Source organism: Molossus molossus, unplaced genomic scaffold (assembly GCF_014108415.1).
Source record: "Molossus molossus isolate mMolMol1 unplaced genomic scaffold, mMolMol1.p scaffold_m16_p_1, whole genome shotgun sequence".
NCBI classification, from domain to species: domain Eukaryota; kingdom Metazoa; phylum Chordata; class Mammalia; order Chiroptera; family Molossidae; genus Molossus; species Molossus molossus.
Window position 1 is genome coordinate 17,340,848 of NW_023425344.1, and position 22,909 is coordinate 17,363,756.

General features: G+C 41.1%; 2 protein-coding genes across 9 annotated transcripts in view; both read left to right on the forward strand.

Moving 5' to 3' along the window:
- The window catches only part of ZCCHC4 (zinc finger CCHC-type containing 4), a 53,456-nt gene extending 46,780 nt beyond the window's left edge, over positions 1-6,676 (forward strand). For 6 of the 8 annotated variants that reach the window (XM_036270022.1, XM_036270018.1, XM_036270021.1 and 3 more), the window contains one exon: positions 6,503-6,676. In XM_036270022.1, coding sequence (XP_036125915.1) covers positions 6,503-6,671 — 169 coding nt within the window. In that variant the 3' untranslated portion in view covers positions 6,672-6,676. Of the gene's footprint in view, positions 1-930; positions 1,317-6,502 lie in introns of those variants that run through there. The other 2 variants (XM_036270023.1, XM_036270019.1) reach the window with 2 other exon arrangements.
- A 5,450-nt stretch (positions 6,677-12,126) lies between these two features.
- The window catches only part of ANAPC4 (anaphase promoting complex subunit 4), a 40,533-nt gene continuing 29,750 nt past the window's right edge, over positions 12,127-22,909 (forward strand). The window contains exons 1-8 of the mRNA XM_036275761.1: positions 12,127-12,348; positions 15,506-15,611; positions 17,491-17,623; positions 19,598-19,672; positions 19,813-19,839; positions 19,933-19,977; positions 20,628-20,712; positions 21,407-21,511. Of these exons, the coding sequence (XP_036131654.1) occupies positions 12,220-12,348; positions 15,506-15,611; positions 17,491-17,623; positions 19,598-19,672; positions 19,813-19,839; positions 19,933-19,977; positions 20,628-20,712; positions 21,407-21,511 (705 nt within the window). The 5' untranslated portion in view covers positions 12,127-12,219. The remainder of the gene's footprint in view (positions 12,349-15,505; positions 15,612-17,490; positions 17,624-19,597; positions 19,673-19,812; positions 19,840-19,932; positions 19,978-20,627; positions 20,713-21,406; positions 21,512-22,909) is intronic.

The window sequence follows — 22,909 nt, forward strand, 5'->3', positions numbered from 1 at the left end:
ATATACTGTTCAGGAAGCTCCTTTCCCAGGTTTTGGTCCTGGGAAGATCAAGAATAAGCTTTTCCCTGGGGCCTGTTGTGGTTTAGGAGAATGAGTCTAATGAGTGCTATTGCTGCACAGCCGTGGGAAGGTTCCGGGTTTGCCAAGGCTGGCAGCCCAGCTCACCCTGAGGTTCGCGATGGATGATAAATGGCATGATTCTGCTAGCTTGGAGAGAGAATGAACAGCCCGGCGACCCTCAGCTACAGAGTGCCTGGAAGATAGTTCAGAGAGCACCAGAAACAAAGGATCTGTTTGTTTCTGGTGTGGTTTAGTGTTTTTAGAGGGTTAGTTCCCACTTGTTCATTTTGAAGCTAGACTTCCAAGAAGACAGAGACTGCAAAAGGTGGACATCCATATGGAACTTGTCCGGACTTTTAGATCTACTGAGGCAAGGAAAATTAGCAGTAGGACTTACAACGTGAGTCTCTTTAAGTGTTGTCAGTTTTTTTCTATTGTGCTGTTTCATTTTCCCACCTCTGCTAACTGCCGGAATATATCTATCCTTTTTCTGAAAAATGTAATTCAGGGATTCGGAGATTGAAGTGCCGAGTTGAGTGGTACAGATATAAAAACAAACAAACAAACAAACAAAAAAACTCCCAACTCATTGGCTTGACTGTTTACTTCTGTTGTGTGTTTGCCTTGATTAGATTGTTCTAAATCTGTAGTAACCCTCTTTCAAAGAAATTTCTTTTCTCAAATATTTTACTTGATCAGGCCTCAGACTATCTCCTTGTTATTGTGGTTTAGGATCCTGAGGATTTATGCTTATAATACAGTAAATTATTTCCTTTCTGTTTTCTTATTTGGTTAGCGAGTTAAACTTCAACCTAATTACGTTATTCACTGTGCTCATTTTACAAAATAATTTAGCGCCTTGTTTTTCAGAGCTGTCAGAAAGCAGAAGCAAAGAAAAAGTAATAAGACGAAAATGGAGACCACTAAAGGACAATCCATGAATCATACATCTGTTACAAGGAAGAAGAAAAGGAGCGAAAGAGCCCATCAATATCTTTGCTCTTAAATGTCCAGTGACTTGAGAATAAGAAAGATTTATAGTCCAACCTTTGATGCCATTTTCTGAAAGTGCCATGCTGGACTTAAATTCTGTCACTTTCAAAGGTGTGCACCTTTCTAAGCTGGATAATAGGCAGATGGTATTTGCTGGTTTATAGACCCCCTCAGCAGTGTCTCTGGAGACCTGGTGACTTGTTCCATTCTTAACTGGTTTACTAGCTCTCTGTCTTTTTCCTCCCTTTAAATCCCTTCTAATCATATTACTTTAGCATTTTTTGTCTGAAAAGTGAGGGTAGAGCATTCTTTGTAGAGTCAGAAGAAAATGAAAATCTGAGGTTTTGTATACATTGCATAAGAAATGTTAAGAAAAATGTTTTAAAGTAAATATTAAAATATTGTACAATGGCTTAACCCCCGCCCCTTGTAAGGAAAAGGACACTGTACAGTTATTTTTAGACAGAATCTGAAAATGATGGAAATAATTTTGACACAGGGACTCGAAAGATACAAAAATTATAATTATGATTACATCATTATTAAATACTTCTTTTCCAGTATTTTTTTGCAATTGTCCTTTGATGATATAGAATCACCCAAATGTTTGTTGAGTGAATGAGGTGTTTAGAATTAGGACTTGCTCCATCATCTCATCATCTTTTTTTTTTTTATTATCCTCACCCGAGGACATTTTTCCATTTTTTGTTCATGTAGAGTGGGAGGGAGAGAGAGGAACAGAGAGAGAGAGAGAAACATTGACGTGAAAGGGACACATCGAGTGGCTGCCACCCGCACGACCGACCAGGGCCGGGGACAAACTGCAACCAAGGTACATGCCCTTAGCGGGAACCGAACCCGGGTCTCTCAGGACCGCAGGCCGATGCTCTAACCGCTGAGCCAAACCGGCCAGGGCCATCATCTCATCTTTTAATCTAAGCAGTAAATTTCTCTTTTTATAAAACTATTGTAGAAGGCAGAATAGTTTGGTGATTAAATCCTATTCCTTTTTTGACTAACTGGCATGTCCTTGGCTGGGTTATTCACTTTTTATTTTTATTTATTTATTTCCCTCTGAGATAGATGCTATTAATATCCACTTTTCACAGTAAAGGACATTGATTCTTGGGTATCTAAAGTAATAGTCTCATACTTTGGAAGTTGGTAAAAGTGACTAACTTCAGACATCAACATGAGAATCTACCTCCAGAGATTTTGCTGACTGCATTCACAATGATGTAAAGAAATTAGGTGAAAAATGGGACTGGTCTTTAGCAATAAAAAAGAGACACAGTTACTAGATCTTGGATAGAAATTAGAGACAAACTTTCAGTAAATGTTCCTTGGTGCTGTGTCTCAGATCTCCTTGGAAGTTTGCATGAGCCAGAGATGAAGGTCATGCTGGGCCTTGCAGACGGAATTCAGATGACTTGGTGGAGGAAAGGAGATTTGCGTGGAGGACCGGGCTCAGAGAGCACCTCTGCCTCACCACTCGTCAGTGTATCCCTACTGCAGACACAGTGCTTGCAGCAAGTAATCAACCCCGCTCTCCTGGTTTCGTTTTGTGCTGTCTTGATCATGCACAAGTTTCTAATGTATCTCAGGCACTTGCTTGTCATGAAGCACTTCACATAGGTTCTCCAGGGATCATAGTTCCACAGTAATCATTTTGGAGGCTTGAAGACACAGATCAAGGGCCTGGAAGATCCTTATTTTGGTGAGACCTCTCTTCTTGGCTTGTAGATGGCCACCCTCTCGCTGTGTCCTCGGACAGCCTTTACTCTGTGGGGAGAGGGAGAGAGCCAGGTTACTAACTCATTAGAAGCCCCGGTTTCTTCATGCTCGCAATGGGGAGAATAATAGTTACCCCTCAGGTTTGTTTTTGTGCTGAAACGTGTGCACCTGGCTCTGTCAGTCCTGTTATTGGTGAGAAATTTAGCCAGTGAAGATGCCCTGGAGCCCTGGTAGTGATCAAGGGTGGTCTAGTATCAGCACTGAATGGATGGGGTAGTTTGAATTCGGAGAACAAACTCTGAGTTCATCTCCCCATTTCTCTGCTAGATAGCGGACATTATCTCCTCAAGATTGAACGGTTTTGAATGACTTGCATTTGCATAATGACTTTTCTCATTCCCAAACACCTGTTTTAGAGCGAGTCTGGAGGCATCTTTGCTTGGGCTTAGCTGGGGCCCTCTGAGTAAAGGTAGAAGAACTGTACTCCATCTGGTATTGAAATTCCATCTGCTATTTAAGTTAGGGCTGTTTGATGTCTGGTGTGGGATACTCAAGCGGGGCCCTGGTCAGTGTAGTGGTAGTGTGTGTATCAGGCGACATCAAATGGTAATCTAAGGCCCTAGACTTAATAAGTATCAGGAAACTCTTCTCTTGCTCCCTTTTCTACATGGGTTGTTATGGTGATAGGGCTAGTACCATGACATATGAACCTTGTAGAATCATTGTGAGGATTCCCGATTCAGGCATGGATATGGACATTACCAGACTTTTGTGGTAATGTCATGGGACAGGGTAAAATCTAATGAGCTCTCCCCAAAACGCAGACACCTGAGGGACTGTGACTACTGCAGAATTGGGTCCTGATAGACAATGGTTCCTTTTCTTTTTTTTAATCCTTACCTGAGGATATTTTTCTATTTATCTTCAGATAGAGTGGGAGGGGAAGAAAGAGAGAGGAACATTGACATGAGAGGGATACACTGACTAGCTGCCTCCCACATGACCTACAACCCGAGGTATGTGCCCTTGGCTGGAATTGAACCCATGACTCATTGGTCCACGGGCAGATTTTCTACCACTGAGCCAAACCAGCCAGGGCAGTAGTTCTTTTTTTTAATCCTTACCCTAGGACATACATAGAGGAGTGGAGAGAGAAACATCGATGGAGAGAGAAACATTGATCGGTTGCCTCCCATACATGCCCCAACTGGGGACTGAACCTGCAACCCAGGTATGTGCCCTGACAGGTAATCTAACCTGTAACTGTTTAGTGCACAGGACGATACTCAACCAACTGAGCCACCCTGGCCAGGTGACAATGGTTCTTTTCATCACTGTATTTCCTTTGTTTTAAGATACCATCAATTGTAAAATGCACTATTGATGTAATCATAGCTTTTCAAGGGGAAAAACTCCATAACTTGTTCATTGTACATATTAAATTTTAGATGTATGTTATTTCAGAAATATTGAAATGTGAAAAAAAGTACGTCTTAGAATTGAGGAGATACGGTATTATAATCAGGAATTATGTACTTTAAAAATGTTACCTTCTAAGAAAGTTAAAAATAGGAAAAATGTAGATTCTGTTCTTATGTTCAATTCATACTAATTTTAAGGACTAATGTCTTTCTTTTCTAAAAATAAACTAGTGGGATGTAAAAATGTCCCTGGGAGGTAAAGTGTGATGGGAGATGAGGTCATTTGTTCTAATTAAAAAGCTGCAAATCTGAACATTAAGATACCTACTCAAAACAGCAACAAAAGAAAATTCCTGAAATTTGACAGATAAAGCTTTCTATGCTTTTTAGGATATTTTTTCTTAAACAATTATAGCTACTTCATTCTATTTTTTTTTTTTAATCCTCACCCGAGGATATTTTTGTATTTATCTTCAGATACAGTGGGAGGGGTGGGGGGGCATTGACGTGAGAGAGATGCATCGACTCATTGCCTCCTGCACGACCCCGACCAGGGCCGGGGATGAACCACAACTGAGGTATGTGCCCTTGACCGGAATTGAACCCACGACTCATTGGTCCGTGGGCTGACGCTCCAACCACTGAGCAACTGGCCAGGGCCCTACTTCTTGCTTATACAATTTAATGAAATAGAGTCACTTTGTAGGCCCTGAATGATCAGAGTTGACATTTTCCTACATTTAGTCTAATATTTAGACTAATTTATTTCTCCAGTATGCCTCAGTTTTTCTATCCATTGTTTTCTGTTTGGAATATTTTCCTCCATACAACCATCTTGTCAAGTCTGATGGAGCTTCAGGCCCTGGCCCAAGTCTGTTCCTCGTCTGAGAGTGTTGCATGAACCCAACACCAACCAGTACCTTCCTCTCTGAGCCCCTTGGCGTTTTGCACCACATTGGTATCCAGTATTGGTCTCTTCATGTATTATTCTTACATGATTATACACCAAGATTCTGTTTCCCCAAAAGGTTTCAGTTTGTTAATGTCAATAAACATTTTAGCCCTGGCCAGTTTGGCTCAGCGGTTAGAGCGTCAGCCTGCGGTCCGGAGAGACCCGGGTTCGGTTCCCGCTAAGGGCACGCACTTCGGTTGCAGTTTGTCCCCGGCCCTGGTTGGTCGTGTGGGTGGCAGCCACTCGATGTGTCCCTTCACGTCGATGTTTCTCTCTCTCTCTCCCTTCCTCTCTCCCCCTCCCACTCTATCTGTACAAAAAATGGAAAAATATCCTCGGGTGAGGATAAAAATAAATAAATAAACAAATAAATAAACATTTTACACACTTTTATGTCTCTAATGATTCATTGTTGGTGCTCAATAAAAATTTGATGAAAGCATGAAATTTTCTAAAGGTTTTCAGACGGTAGGTGTATTAGTTTTCTAGTGCTGCCATAACAAACGATCACGGACTGGGTGGCTTCAACAATAGTTTATTGCTCTCAGCTTCGGAGGCTGAATGTCCAAGATCACAGTGCTGGCAGGGTTCTTCTGACACCTCTCTCCTGGGCTTGCAGATGGCCACCTTCTCACTGTGTCCTCGCGTGATCTTTCCTCTCTGTACGCACATCCCTGGTGTTCTTTTGTGTCCAAATTTCCTCTTATAAGGATACCAGTCGGAGGATTAGGAGCCACCCTAATAACCTCATTTTACCTTCATCTCCTTTTTAAAGGCCCTATTTCCAAATATAGTCCCATTCTGAGGTACTCAGGGTTAGGGCTTCAAAATATGGATTTTGGGAAACACAATTCAGTCTATAACAGTGAGCATGGCTAAGATATGGAGAGAACTTGCTCTTATTTTTATAAGGACCGGAAAACAGACCTAAACAATACGGGGAAGAATTCAGTCTCTGAATTCTAGGACTGCTAATATGAAGGCTTTGAACGTTGGGATGTGCTGTGTGGGCATGATTGACAGTCTTTTCTGGGAGTCTTTAAACTTAAAATGATTCCGCTTTCAAGGTTATTTTAAGAAAAATAAGTTGATGTCTGGCCCTTTCAAAGTAATCTGTAAAATACCAAAAATCTGGCTAATTTTTAAATATAAAATCACAGCCTGCACAAAGGTCCTGGTCTGCTCCACCCCTTCACAAAGTCCTTGCAGGTGTCTCTACTGAAATAGTCCATCTCCCGCCAGTGAAATAATATTTGTGTGTCTTTTCATTTATACTTCTTTTGAGGTGCTTAGCTCATGCCCTGTGTTAGAATGATGTTTCGTACTTGTTTCCCTTGTACAGATTAGCTCATCGATGGCAGGGCCTGTGGACACCACTGTGTTCACTGGCTCCTGGAGTTTGCACGTGGCGACATCAGCGACAGCTGACTGCAGCATGTGTGATCTCTGTTCCTCCCGACAACCTTGGGAAGCATGTGGCCAGGCTAACACATTCTTCACCCTTCAAGTAGTAGCTGCTCATAAATACAAATTGAGTGAGTAGAAATGCCATTTGATATACCGCTTTATGCCTCAGAACTCTAACTACTACATGAGTAAGAAATTATTTTGCATAGAGCTGTGTAGGTAAGGAAAGCCTGCACAAAATGCAAAGGAAAATCCAATTTCACTTACTTGATACAACTTTAATTGGGACATTAGGACATGGGTTAAATTACTTGAGGGTCAGTTAAGAAGGTCATTGCAATCAAAGATAAGATTTCAGGTGATTTAGTGTAAATGTTAACTCAGCAAGACTGAGGGGAAAGCACCCAAAGTGAGCAAGTAGATCTCGGAGCTCTGAGAGGTGAGTTTGACACCATTAGCAGGACAGTCGAGATTCTCGCGCTGTCCAGTTGCTTCATAGCCCTGCAGACTGGAGGTGTAGCGTGCGGTGGCATCTAAGAAACTACGCCTGAATAGATGGGCCAGTGTCTTCATCTGCAAATGTGGAGGTGAGGAGTGGGAGCAAACTAGAATAGCCAAGTCTATTCTACGTGCTTAGAGGACAAAGGAAACAAAGGTTCCTGCCTGTCAACTTGATAATACATGGGCCAGGTCAATCCAAGAAAATGAAAAGCAGCTCTAATCCTATCACCCAGAAATAATCACTGTCACAACTTCTGTGTATGTATGTTCTTCCAAGGACGGTCTTGTACAAATAGCTACACGGACACTAAAATTTATTTCACAATAACGGAACTGTATATACATACTATTCTGTGTTACTCTTTTTAAATTTTTGCATTTATCTTCAGATAGAGCAGAAGGGAGAGAGGGAGGAAGAGAGAGAGAGAAACATCGATGTGAGAGAGACATATTGAGTGGTTGCCATCCACACCCCAACCAGGGCTGGGGACAAACTGCAACCGAGTTACGTGCCCTTAGCAGGAACCGAACCCGGGACTCTCCGGTCCTCAGGCCGACGCTTTAACTGCTGAGCCAAACTGGCCAGGGCTCTTCATTGACTTTTTTTTTTTTTTTTATCCTCACCTGAGGATATTTTTCCATTTTTTGTACAGATAGAATGGGAGGGAGAGAGAGGAAGGGAGAGAGAGAGAGAGAAACATCGACGTGAAGGGACACATCGAGTGGCTGCCACCAGCACAACCAACCAGGGCCTGGGACAAACTGCAACCAAAGTACGTGCCCTTAGCGGGAACCAAACCCGGGTCTCTCTGGACCGCAGGCCGACGCTCTAACCGCTGAGCCAAACTGGCCAGGGCTCTTCATTGACTTTTAGAGAGAGAGGAAGGGAGAGGGAGAGATAGAAACATTTATGAGAGAGAACATCAATTGGCCACCTCCTGCATGCCCCGCACTGGAAATTTGGCCCACAACCTGGGCATGTGCCCTGACCGGGAATCGAATCAAGGAACTCTTGGTGCATGGGTCAACACTCAACCACATCCAGCTGGGCTGGATGTACCATATTTTTTAAAAACAATCTATGGTTGGATATCTATGTTGTTTGCATTTTCTTCACTATTGTAAACGACCCTATGATGAACATACTTATAACCAAATCTTATTTTCTTAGGATAAATCCATATATACAAATACCAGTTCTGTAGCTTATTAGAACTTTTTTCTTTAGAGTGAAGTCACATGAGTAGGTCTCTGAATTTCTTTCTCAGAATAGCAACTGAAAATGGTTGTGGGAGACAAACTGAACACAATGCAATGAATTGATACAATTTAGATTCCCTGTGAGGATGGAACATCTCCCAAATGCACGTAATACTTAAAACTACTCTTTGAGTAGTTGTGATTGTCATTGAACATTGTTGACTGGTGTTTCGGCAGCATCATTCCCACCCTCCCCACTGTGGGCTTGCCATGGGATTTGGGGGATGACTGACATAATCCCCAGCTCTTGAGGAGGGCTTTTTATGGGGCATAATTCTATACCCCTTACCTGTGACTGATTTCTGCTAAGCTCGTGACAGGGCTTGGTCTAATCATGAGGATCAAGACTTTAATCATGTGACTGGTGAAGAAGTGTTTGTTCTTCTGAATGAAAAAGCATGTAGCTCCAGTTGCTGTTAGCAGTCTTACAGTGACCACGTGGGGAGCCAGCCTTATGATGACACATACCCTGATGATATAAATTTGCTGGATTTAACTTGGCCTGAAGCTGGCCCTATTACTGGACTTGCTATTTATGAGCCAACACATTCGCCTTATTACCTGTGCCACTTTGAGTCTGGTATTTTTTATTGCCTAGTGAATGAAACTGTAGTAGGGCAGAGATATTTAACACCAATCTACCTTTATTTCTCTTTCCAGCAAATTCTGTTGATTTGCTTATTTTATGACTTCAAAATAGACTTCTCAAAGTAACAGCTTTCACACTCCACACAACTCCATCTTCCATCCCTATACACAGGTATTCTCAAAGTAACAGCTTTCACACTCCACACAACTCCATCTTCCATCCCTATACACAGGTATTCCCGCATCTCTGCTCAGGCCTGGACCTTTCCCCTTCAAACCTGCCTTCCAGCTGCCCACTGGCCAGATTTTCACACACCTCTTCCACCTGCATGTAGTCCTTACTGAATTTTTGCTTTGGTCTACTTTCCCTTCCTTCCCCCTCATACTTCCCTCATACCCCCACCCATAACTCAACAACTAGTTCTCTTTCCTGAATCTGTGCACCCAAATATCCCAACCTCGTCTTGACTTTCATTCCCCCAATCTACTCAATAATCAATTATTGTTATTCTACTTCAGAAATGTCTCTAGAACCTCCTCCCCCACACCCAACTTGTCTTCCTGCCACTTTTTACACCTCTTTGTAATGTATCATGACCCTTGTCACAGAATTAAGATCCCAGATAACCAAAGAACTAGTGTAGTGCTGTCAACAATATATACCCCTCCCCCAATAAATCTGTAGGGAGCTGCCTGGCTCTTCAAACTTCAACCCCATATAACACCTGGAAAGACGCAATCAGCATAAGCTAGCCCAAGCAGGGTGTAGTGATCAAAGAAACAGCCTAGCTACCAAAAAGTTATTTCAAAAAAGCTAGTTCTTGCATTTTTTTTTCAAGCTCTAGGAAGAGGATATACAGAGCATGGAAATTCTTCTTAAAGCATATTTTCTCTTACATTTCCCTCCTCCCTCCCCAGTCTCCATACTTTCATGTCTTCTGTCATTGCCCCTTTAAAAGAGCACTGATGCCCGATCCCTGGGGCTTTCCCCTTTCAGCTTGATTCTGTGCCAGAGAAGTACAAATAAACCAATTTAACAAACAATGTTTTCTTTTTCTTTTTTTTTTATCCTCACCGAGAACATTTTTGCATTTATCTTCAGGTAGAGCAGGAGGGAGAGAGGGAGGACAAGAGAGAAACATTCATGTGAGAGAGATATATCCAGTGGTTGCCACCCACAGGACCCCAACCGGGGCCCGGGACAAACTGCAACTGAGGTATGTACCCTTATTGGGAACCAACCTCGGTACTCTCTGGTCCACAGGCTGACGCTCTAACTGCTGAGCCAAACCAGCCAGAGCAGCAATGTTTTCATTAAGAGAATGAAAAAGGCAAGTATATGGAGTGGGTAAAGCCCAAATTTCCCTTACGAGGCAATGGGAAAAAGAAAAGGCTGGGAACACTGTTAACATAGCTCTTATCCTATGGCTACTTTGGATCATTTCCAGTAACAATCCCCTGCCCCCTACTCCCACCAACATACACAAGGCACTACGATGGCCACATAAAATTATTTGCTGTTTCCTAGTCACATCGGGAACTCCACATCCATGCTGTTTCCTGTGCTGTAATACTTTCTGGGAAATTCATACTCTTCTGTGAAGGCTTCATAATGTGCACTGAGTGTATCCCTCACCAGCTCTTTTCATTTGTTGTATGAGGGTTCATATTCAGGATAGGTTTCAGGAAAACAGGCATTCAGTTTCCATAGGAATGTTAAGCAGATAGATAACTGGATCCCCACCATCCAGTTTATCCATTGTAGCCACCCCAGAACATTAACACCTGAAAATGTATTTTATGAATAATAGCAAAGGCAAGTCCATTCTCACCTTAGAAATGAGAGACATGCTAAATAGTCTGGCAAGGAAAAAAAGCCCATCTCTCAGAGGGAGCAGTGTAAGTATCAATGAGTAGCTCAGCTAGAGCTTCCACACAATATGCCAAGTTTGCAGTTCGATGCCGGGCTAGAGCACATACAAGAATCACCCAATGAACACATAAATAAGTGGGGCAACAAATAGCTATTTCTCTCTCCTTGCCTCTCTGTCTAAAATCATAAATTAAAAAAATATTTTTAAACATTAAGAATAATGTCTGGCATAAAATAGTGCCTGGAATATTTGTTGCTGAATGGATTAGTCTACCTCTATCACTTATTCCCACAAGGATAGATCCAGATAGAGGGCAAGAAGATGGGGCTTGTTGAAAACTGAAGATCTGCCACCTCTCTCTTTTTTAAATAGTAAAAGAAGTGAAATGTAGATAGATGGCATTGCACCATAAATTTGAAGTTTAAGAATCACAAGACAATACTGTCACATTCTCAACCCAGTTGTAAGTTGTGGGAACTTGTGAACATTTAAATGTGTCCTGTATAAAGAAGCACCAGATGAGTTCTGCAGAGCCCATGTCCTGTGCATTCGTGTAGTCCACTTTCTTTCACATACTAGAAGCTCAAATAGCTATGGGGTAAATCCGAGATGAGTCCATAGCCCTCATTTATTGTGGAGGGGCTACTACTACTAAATTGTGAGGCTTAAATGGGATAATCAAGATACTTGCCTATGTCAGATATTTTAGAGGTGGACCCTCACCTTGGCTGCAAATTGGAAACACTTAGTTTTAATAAATACTGGGTGCCATCCCGCATTAATTCTCCTTTCATTGGTCTGGGGTCCTTGGGCAGGGGAGAGGGGTAAAAATCTGTCCAGGTGATTCTACTGAGCAACCCGGACTGAACACCCACTTAGAAACTGTCCAAGAAGGCTCCGGCTGATCGGGACCTAAAGTCGAAGGCCTCACCCACAAACCTGTAACTGTCCGTTCACCCAAAGCAAGGAATTTCCGCGAAAACGGACAAGACCCGCGGGCGCGCACACACGTGTACACAAGGCTAACCCATACACTGGCGCTCGGGTCTCAGCGACGCGCCCCCGCCCCTCTCCAGCCAGGTGTCGGGGTCCAGCCCCGCGCCCCCGGGGTCCCCGCGCCCTCGCGCTCCCGCGCGCTCTCCCCCCGCCGCGCATCTCGCGGCGCCGCGCTCAGGCCCGCGCGCACGCTGCCTGCTTCCTCTCGCGAGGAAGTCCGGACGCCGGAAGTGCCCCGAGCGCGCGGCGGCGGGGCTGCGCGGAGGCGGCGGGGCCGGCGGAGGAAGGGAGGGAGAGGCAGCCCGGGCCGCTCTGGCTGCCGAGGGCTTGTCGCAGCTATCGCCGCGGTCGGGGCTCTCCGCAGAGGGCCGGGGGCCAGGGCGGCGCGGGGGCTCCTGCCGGCCTGCGACTGAGGTGTTGCAGAGTCGCCCCCATGTTGCGTTTTCCGACCTGTTTCCCGTCCTTCCGGGTGGTGGGAGAGAAGCAGCTGCCGCAGGAGATCATTTTCCTGGTCTGGTCACCCAAGCGGGATCTCATTGCTCTGGCCAACACCGCGGGCGAGGTGAGTGAGCGGGCGCCCGGCCTCAGTTTCCCCGCGTGGCCGGGGCGAGCCACCTGTCTGCCCAGCCTCCCTTCCGGGCCGGCTGGGAGCTGCTCGTGAACGTGTAAGCAACCGTGTACGGGAAAGAGAATCCACATGCTCGCTTCACATATGTTATGGCGAAAACACGTTTTCACACCATCACGCAGCCCTGCGTCCCTCGCTCTCTTCGTCATTCATCCGTTAAATGGGCTTTTAGAAACCCCGCTATGTGTCACTCGTGAACTAGAGTAGTAGATCCACAGACCCTGCCCGAAGTTTGCAGTTTAGTAGCAAAAGGAAGATGAGTTGTTGTTAAACTTTATCTGCAAATGTGCGCGCGTGTGCCTGCCACAGAGGATGTGTTTAAGCATCTATATCATGTTGGACGAGGTTTGTGTTAAGTGTTGGATAACCCCCCCCCCCTTATAAATACCCTTAAAACAAGGGGGTGAGCCCCGGCCGCTTTGGCTCAGCGGTTAGAGCCTTGCCGGCGGATCAGAGTCCCGGGTTCGATTCGGGCCAAGGGCACGTACCTCGGTTGTGGTTGGTCCCGGTCCCGGTTGGGGTCCTGCGGGAGGCGGCCAGTGGATGTGTCTCTCTTCCTCTCTCCCTCCCTCCCACTCTATCTAAAGATAGATGGAAAAGTATCCTCCAGTGAGGATTAAAAACACAAGAAAACAGCAACAAGGGAGTGGTGTTTCACCGGATTCCTCATGGAATGTGCATGCATGTTCACAGTTACCATTTCTAGTTCACAATACGAGCTTCAGCCTGGCTGCCATTTTGTAAGGAAACCTTCACCTGTGCGTGTTTCCTCTCTTGGCCTTTTGTCAGGTTTCCTGATAATTACCTGGCCAGGTGAGGCTTATGCTATGTGCAGCAAGCTTGGAAACCAGGCGATAAGGAAAACTTAGCAGTTTTCAGGGCTGCATTCCTTGGCTGACTGCCCTGCCCTTGTTGCCAGGGTATTGATGTCTGCTTTCTCAAGGAATTCCCTAAATCTAGTCTCCCTCCTCTGCCAGGGTGCTTCAGAACTTTGTCTCGCTCTGGAGAGACGTGCAGATACAGCCACAGCAGCAGGGGAAGGGAGATCTTAGAGATGCCAGTGCAATCAGATGGGTAGATGTAATTGTAGGCACTTGTTACTTCCACTGTCTCCTTGAGAAGAAAGGGTGCTGTCTAGGAGTGATGATGGAGAAAGAAGTATTGGAAGTTTGATGAGAAAGGAGAGGTCTGAAAAAGCTGACAAGGCAAGCGGACCAGGAAACCTAATAGGATTGCTGGTCATTATTAAGAGCAACATGAGATTGACGGTCTTGTAGTTCGGGGGAAACTAGTGAGCATAGTTGTATGTCTCCACTGTTCTTCTTGGCTCTGCGGGTGCAGACATGGTTGGGTTTAACCAGGGTTGTTTTGCAAGTATGATAAATCAAGAGAGATGCAAGGGAGTTGAAGTATATGCAAGAGGAGTGATTGTATTGATGAACCTCGGGTTTTAACCTGTTTAAGGAGGGAAGCGAGGGCATGTGTGGAGTGAGAAGCAATGAATAGGTGGTTAAATAAATGGATTGTGTGTCTTGGTAAGGTTGAAGAATCAAAGTTGGGTATAAGTAGGGATGAGCTGGAAAGATATGGCAGTGCTGGAAAGTGAAAAGTTTGAAACTGTGGCAGCATTTGTAGTTGTAGGTAATGACAAGGTTAGGGGTGTGACCCTGGAAGTGACTGAGGTGAGGTAGAAGATGTGATCATTGGAGCACAGGTGACTGAGAAGTGAAAAGCTCTTGAAATCACTAAGAATGATGAGTAATGTTGGAAAGCATGAGTGAGCCAGACAGGAGTCCCCACCTTCCAGGAGTGAAGGGAATGGCCTAGGGGTCTCTAGATGACTGCAATTAAAGAGGGATAGTGGAAAATACAGTCTGATTGCATAAGATTCAAAGTTAGAGGATTTTAGAGAAGGGAAGAAAAATCATCTAGAAATGGCATTGAGCATCAAGGACAAAACCTACTTCATCTCTGCCTGATGGGTGTGGCTCAGTGGATTGAGTGTTGTCCCATGGACTGAGAGGTCCTGGTTCAATTCCCAGTTGGGGCACATGCCCGGATTGTGGGCTTCATCCCCACAGTGGGGGGCATGCAGGAGGCAGCCAATCGATGTTTCTCTTTCAGATCTATGTTCCTATATGTCTTTCCCTTCCTTTCTCTAAAACACTCAATGAAAACATATTTAAAAAATAAAAAATCCTATTTTATCTCCTAGTCCAGTAGTAGTACAGGGGATGTGGGCAGTCAGACGGCCACTACCTGAGAATCCTGCAGGGAAGCAGTGTCCTTAGGTGAGAAGCACATTTCAGAGAAGAGAATGAAGATGCAGGGGATCTTGATGATACCTGACTATGAATTCTAAAGGGAGCAGAAATAAGAAATGGCAAGATGGGCTCAGAAAAGAGCATTGAGTCTGGAGGATGAGTAATTCCTTGGGAGTCCTGGCTTCCAGTGGACTCCATGAGATAGGGCAGGGAGAGGTAAAGCTGTGAATGCGGGATACTAAGACGGTGTACTGGGGTCTAGGAACACACACAGTTCTACTTTTTCTTCCTTATTTTCAATCGTCATTTGGTTATATACAAGATGGAGTAGGAACAGTCTTATTTTTGAAGTACAAGGAACTCTGGGATATCATCTTGAACCTCCAAGATGGGAATTTACTTGTGTGGAAATGGAAATTTAGAGTGGCTAAGTGACTTGTCCAAGATCCATGACCAGTTAAGTGACATGGCTGAAGTCAGATCCCAAGTTGTCTGATTCCAAGTTTACTGTTATTTAACTATATCAGCCCTACCTTTCTAGTGCTATTTGTGTTCTTCTCTTTGTCATCGTCTTCTTGGACAGCCTTAGTACTTTCCAAAAGACAAGTTTTCTGCTGAGCTGACATAAAGATAGGGTACAGGGCTAAATTAGACCTGCTCCACCTGTTTTGAAAATACCTTATGTTCATTCAGACACTGTTGTCTTCTAACTTCTTCTGATAGCTAAATATTTCACTCAAGATGATTTAAAAGTATTGGGAATCTAGGTTTATTTTGTTTTTGGAAATGGGTTCTCGTTTAATGTTGTTATATTTATTTTGTCCTAGGTTTTACTTCATCGACTTGCAAGTTTCCATCGGGTTTGGAGTTTTCCACCAAATGAAAATACAGGAAAGGAAGTGACCTGTCTGGCTTGGCGACCAGATGGCAAACGTAATGACAGTGTTGTAAAAAAATTTGTTTTTATTATTCACAGAGTATTCTTTAAAGAAAGCTTATTTTCAGAAAGAATTTATTCTCATTATATACTAGAATTTTAAATACCAGTTTGGGAACTTTGTTTTTTAGACTGCTTTAAAGTATTTTCATAAAACTCAAATTTTAATTCTACCATCTTGTCTCTTCCCAAAGATATCTCCAAAATAAAATCTGACTTCTTGGCAAAGATAACTCTAAAAAGAAATGTGGTGGAATATACAAAGTATTTTGGTGCTATCCTTTCCCTGTCTTGTCCTGCACAGTTTGTCTGACTCTTTACCTACCTCTCCCTGGTCAGTTCAGTGCTGTTATGGCTTTTTTCTTCCAAAAATGTTTCTTAGCTTTAAATGTATGGTTCATAAATATTCTCTCTGCATGTATGTTTGCCTCACCTGAAGGACTGTCAGCTCTGACCTCATTTCTTTCATTTCTGTATGATTTTTCTCCTTCTGGTGTCCTTTATTTTGTAGTAATGACAGTTGTTATTTGAACTGTTGTACAAATACAGTCAATACAGTAAAATGCTGTAAATCATAACAAAGTTTATCTGTGTCATTAGTGCTTTAAGAAAAAGAACTGTTTTTGTAAAATGTTACGTACTCTTCATTGCTTATTTTTTTCTAGATAATTCAAATACATACAAATGCCCTGAAAGCCCATCACTTACAGATAATTATTTTTATCTGTATTCATTTAGCTCAGCTCTTGTTTTATCTTTTTTTATTGTTGTTAATCCTCACCCAAAGATATTTTTTCCATTGATTTTTTTTTTTAGAGAGAGTGGAAGGGAAGGAGGGAGGAAGGGGGAGGAGGGGAGAGATAGACACACATCGATTGGTTGCTTACCGCATGAGCCCAGACCAGGGGCCAGGGACTGAACCTGCAACCCAGGTATGTACCCTTGACCAGGAATCCAGCCTGCGACCCTCCAGGACACAGGCCGACACTCTAACCATTGAGCCACGCCAGCTAGGACTTGTTTTATCTTTTTTTTTTTAAAGTATATGTAAAATTAGAGGACTTTTGTAAGTAACATCATGATATCTTACAGTGTTCGTTCAAAAAATACCAGGATCTCAAAAATAAATCATGCAAGTTAGTGTATTAAAATGTATTTAAGTAGATGATATTTTTATCATTAAAAATGACTTGTGTGTTTAGACACTAAAAAAGGTTTTATTATGTATTGGTTATTTCAAGATTGCATTAAATCGTTATAAAGAGGAGGAAACCTGGATTGCCTCACATCCATCCAAGTTGTGTGTATTGATATACAGTGATACATACAGGCTACTATTTAGAAGTTCCGAAATTTGATATGTTAGAAAGATGTCAATGACTCAGAGAAACTGTACTTGATAATTCAGTCATGGGAATAGCCTTGTTTTTCATTAAGTGTTAGGAACAAAAAAGGGGAATAAAAATCTTTCCAAGAACCAAGCAGATGGAATTGCTTCTGGCCTTTTAGGCCCGTTTACAGGACCACTATGTCTTGGTGATACAATATTATTGTCAGTCTGTTGAGACCTGGTTTGTATTTTCTGCTTGGCAGCTGGGTTCCAGTTTAGAGGCTTTGATGTGTAAGATGTTAAGTACAGTACATGAGGAAGTAGTAGATTATTCATGAAAGTCTGAGTATTTGAAAGTAAGCTTAGGTAACAGATTAACTATGTGCAAAGACATCTTTTAGGTTTTAAAATATTTAAAGAAAGGATTTTTAGGTTTAAAGAGTTCTGTGATAATGTATTTAAAATAGTAAAACTGGGCTAGAAGTGAAATACCCGTTTTCTCGAATGTTACCCTGATTTATTCTGATTATATTTTCTTGTTTTAGTTTTGGCCTTTGCTCTTGCTGACACCAAGAAAATTGTTTTGTGTGATGTGGAAAAACCTGAAAGCTTGCACTCCTTTTCTGTGGAGGCTCCAGTCTCTTGTATGCATTGGATGGAAGTGACTGCAGAAAGCAGGTAGAGTAATTCAAAACAAAACAAAAACCCAGTAACGTGCGTGAAACTCATTGTTTTTAAATGGTACTTAGGGGTTAGTTGTATGTTAAGTATGCGTACATTGCATTTAACTGTTGGTTTTAAGTTTATCAAGATAAACATGTTTTATGCTTTGTTAGATTTTATTTTCTCCTGAAAAAAATCTGTTTTTTTCAATGGAGCAGTAATGTCTGAATGTCCAAGATCTTTCTTTTTAGTTATTTTTGTAGTTTATGTCATTGATATATACTTTCAAGTAATATTAATTAAAATTTCTGGTTAGCAAATTGAGGTTCTGTTCTTCTTTTCACCATTTATTTCATCTAAAGCTTTGGTTTTTTTTGTATGCCTTAGTGAATATTCTTATAGTATGCAGTGTTAAATGGAGCATTCTGTTTTGATGCTACACAGCTTTATTCTGTGCCCAAGATCCCAGTAGTTCCCTTGTTTTATGAAAATAATTTTGCCTTAGTCTTTGTAGTCAAATAATATTCCAGGTTTGCAGTTAAGATGGCCTAAAGGATCAGTGGTTTAGGTAATACTGAAAATAAAAGTTTCTTTTTGAGTAAATGTGATAATTTTCTTTTCATTAGCTTTTCCTTTCTAATTAAGTTTTAAAATAATATCAAATGAATTTATAAAACCTGAATATTAATTGACAGCTTTCCTAAGAGGGGTTTGTAAAGAATTGGATAACAAAGATCTAGCCTGGGGTTTGAAATTCACCTCAGATAAAACAGAGTGATTAATCCATCATCAATTAATCAAGAGTACAAATTGTCATGTAGGTTTATAGGAGGTTAGAGCAAAGTATACTATTTAATTTCTATCCTAGTCTAGTTAGCTGCTAAGTGTATTTCTAACACATTTTCTACAAATAGTTTAGAAATGTTTTGTGAAGATTTCATGGTCTCTTGGGACACCTAGTTTGTGGGGGTTTTTTGTTTTTAAATTAATTTATTTTTATCCTCACCCAAGGACATTTTTGCATTCATCTTCAGATAGAGCAGGAGGGAGAGAGGGAGGAAGAAAGAGAGAAACATCGATATGAGAGAGACACATCGCCTGGCTGCCACCCACACGACGCAACCGGGGCCGGGGACAAACTGCAACCGAGGTACATGCCCTTAGCAAGAACCAAACCCGTGTCTCTCTGGACCACAGGCTGACACTCTATCCACTGAGCCAAACCGGCCAGGGCCCTAGTTTGTGTGGGAAAAAAATTCTTGTCAAGTCACCGCTTTTTAACCTTCTCACTTATTTATTTCCAACCTTATTTGGAGGTAGAATTGAGGGAAAAGGGGGAGTAAATACGAATATTTCAAAATGCATCGTGTTGTCTTATGTACCTACTGGGTTGTCGAATCTCCAAATGTATGTAAGCCATAGAACTCATAATTAAATGATAAAATAATTGCAGTGTTCTTTAAAATTACTCTTGTACTCAGGTTTAGTGATGGTTCTTAGATGAGAGTTAAGAAATCATAAATTCACACAGACAATAGTGTTGTGAAGGCAGACGGGGGCAGGAGCGGGGAGAAGGGGTCAGTGGGGGGGGACTTCTGTAATACTTTTCAACAATAAAGATAAATTTAAAAAAGAAATCATAAATCCTTAGTATTTAATACTGAATACACTTGAGTATATTTCATATGCTGAGATCATTGTTTTTAATATTTGTTCCACTAAATGTCAAGTGGGCAGGCTGATATTTTTTTTTTCTTTCAGAAATAAACCCTTTTGTAAATGAAGAATTTACCACAAATTTTCGACTCTTCTATTTCTTGTTTATGATTGTTATGACTATTTTACAATGGTAAAATATATGTGACTTTTGTTTACTTGGTAATGTATAATGTGTAAAACTGGGCATTTCAAAAAACGATTATGTATTTAAGTGGAAAGAGAAGCAAAATCTTTGTTGTTTTTATAATGCTTTATTTATTTATTTTTTAGTGTTCTAACGTCCTTTTATAATGCTGAAGATGAATCAAATCTTCTCTTACCTAAACTACCTACATTGCCAAAGAAGTAAGTATCAGAGTTTAATAACATTGGAATTAATCTTGCAGATTTCTCTTTACTATTAACACTGTGACAATTTTTTCATTTGTTTAAAAAAATCTATTCTATTAAGAGTATTTTTTACCCCAGTCTTTGTTTTTCTCTAGTTATAGCAACACCTCAAAAATATTTAGGTAAGATATGCCTTTTTTATTTTCAAGTAAGATAATCTTTTTATTATTTAAAGGATATAGTTAAAAAATAACTCAATTGTTTTTATATTTTAGTGAAGAAAATTCTGATGAAATTATTAAGCTTTTGGGAGATGTCAGGTAAATTTTGCACATATCTTAAATAGCAAGTCTAATTTATTGAAGTTGATATTTGGTATTTGAGGCAGTTTTCAGAGTTTCAAGGGCAATTCCATTATCAGAAATAAAATTTCTTTATTTTATTGCTGACAAATATCTCTGTACAATATACAGACATTACCATGTATTTTTTTACTTGTCTTCGTTATATAATCTGATTGTGTCAAGGTTAATAATATAATGTACCTTTGTTTCTTCCAATAAGAAGTAAAGGAGAATTGAAGTAGTTGAGTTTCTAAAATTTAAATGTAAATATTCAAGTTCTTTAAGTCTTTTTAATACACTTAAGCATCAGAGCTATGATAAAACTGATGGTGCTTTGTATTAGCTGCAAAAAGGATTGTTTTGTTATTGAGGGTATACAAATGCAGTCATGGTCAAAATAATGTATTCCTAGTTTACTGTAAACTGATGTTTTTTAAGCTAGAGAAAATTGATGTTGTTCTTCCGAAAAAATGGAATAAGGCTGATGTGATTGAATATTAGTGAATTTGTTTGATGTTTCATTTCCCCTGTATGCCGAGTGTGTGAAAGTAGGAACAATTTATATCTTGGTTTAAGAACGCCATCTTTCACCATTGTCCTCAGCTTCTTGCATTATTTTTAATTAGGCTTAATATTCTCGTCCTTGGAGGAAGCTCTGGTTTTATTGAACTTTATGCTTATGGAATGTTCAAAATTGCCCGAGTCACAGGGGTAAGTTTTCTGTTAGTATTTTCTGTATTGTTTACCTTAGAATATAGCAGCCAGCGGATTTATGAAAAAAGAATAAAAGGTTATTTTTTCTAAGGTTCAAGTGTTGGTATTGTTTGTTCTTAAATGTTAAGAAGATAACTTTCTTACTGAAAAAGAGTGTTATGATGTCTGTTAAGATTTGGAACTATTCATGGAATTAGTCAAGTTGTTCTTTTTAATAGAAAGGTTGATAGAATACACTTGATTGTGAGTTGATGTTGTTCTAGCCTTGTGGTGGGTAAGAGCTACAGTCTGTGATAGCCATGTGATGCAAGTCATCAGGAGCTATCTCCTCAGCACTGAGTCTCCCATGATGCCATGGTTGTCTTCCCCATAGCTTTCTTTTTCTTCCATAGCTTAATCATCAATTCTCCCCTAGAAGGGCATAAAATATTGTAGACTCTGTGGAAAAGGTTGGTTCTCCAACACTTAATTTGGGGACCCTTGATATGGGTATGTGCACATCCGTGTGTCCGTGTCCTTTCTTGTCCTTGCAGCTAGGTGGATGCCTACCTTCACTGGCTGGCTACACGTGTGGCAGGAGCCACGATGTGTTTCTGCTTTTTAGACCTCTGTGAATTTTTGTGACCTGTATTGTAAGCAGATGCAATCTGCAGTAATACTAAATATACTGGGGGATTTGACTGTCTTACAGATTGTTGGTACTTGTCTTGCGTTGTGTTTATCAAGTGATTTGAAATCATTATCTGTGGTCACAGAGGTGTCTGCCACTGGTGCTTCAGAAGTTTCATACTTTCAGGTGAGTATTGAAACCTGACAACAGAAAGTAAATATGTTTTTTATAATTTGTTTTTTTTAAAATCCTCACCTGAAGATTTTTTTTCATCTAGTTTCAGACAGAGTGGGAGGGAGGGAGAGAGAGCTACAGAAACATTCATGTGAGAGAGACACATCATTTGGTGGCCTCCCACACAACCCTGACCAGGGCTGGGCACTGAACCGCAACTGAGGTATGTGCCCCTGATAGGAACCGAACCTGAGACTTCAGTCCGTGGGCTGACGCTCTAACCACTGAGCCACATTGGCCAGGGTGATTTTATAGGTTTTTATTGTCCGTATCATCCTAGTGGTTATTAAAACAAAAAGCAAAATATTGACTTGGGGCTGCTAAATTTTACATGTAGAATCTTCTTACAATGAATACCTTATTCTTATTTCCATGGCCTAGTATAATTTTCATAAAAACAGTGTTTAGATGGTTTATTAATGACCATATTAATTGATTGCTATACCAGTTCATCTTTGTACTGTGTTTTTTTAGGGCTCTTACCCCAATAATAGTAAAAGGTAATATTTGTTGTTTCATATGTGCCAAGTATGAGTGATTCAGTATAATACATTCTCACAGCAACCTGATAGGTAGGTACTGTTATTATCCCCATTTTACAGATGAGTAAATGAGCACATAGAGAAACTTACAACTTGCTGGGGTCACAGAATTAGAAAGGGATGCTGGGCAGCCTGGCTCCAGAGTTGGTGCTCTTCACCCACACATTGCCTCTGGTATGAGGATCAGTGGATGGGGGGAAAAACCTTTTTAGTGTGTGCCGTTTGTATTTTAGATTGTGGAAACCGACTGGGCTCCTGCAGAGTAGAGTATAGCCTTGACTTCAAGAAAATCTTCCCCAAATTTTCATCTCAAATAACCCAGAACTCTCAAGCAAAAGTAGGCCAGAAGATATGTGTAAGCCTTCCAACATTCATTGTATTCAAAGCATCAGAAAATTCCCTGGAAAAGTTGTTAATATTTGCTCTTTCTCTTAAGGTTCTGTGAAAATATGATTGCCAGAATTGCATTTGGAGCTGTAACAAAATGATTCACTATTTCTTTGAACTCCGTAGTAATTTTTAATAACAGCTTTATTGAGATATATTTATTGAGATATATTTCACATTCCATTGCAATATTCAACTTGTATTTATCAATAGCCTATAATTTCTTTAAGAATTCATATATATTTATGATGTTTTTTAAATTCCTCATAATAGTGTTACAGAATAGATTATTACAGTTATTCTAGCTATGTAGAGGGGATTGCTAACCAAGGGAGGCTGAGCTGTGCACAGTTCAACGTGGCAGAGTAGAAAATCCTACAGTTTTGTTCCATTAGTCTCAAAACTGCTGTGCTCAAAAGGA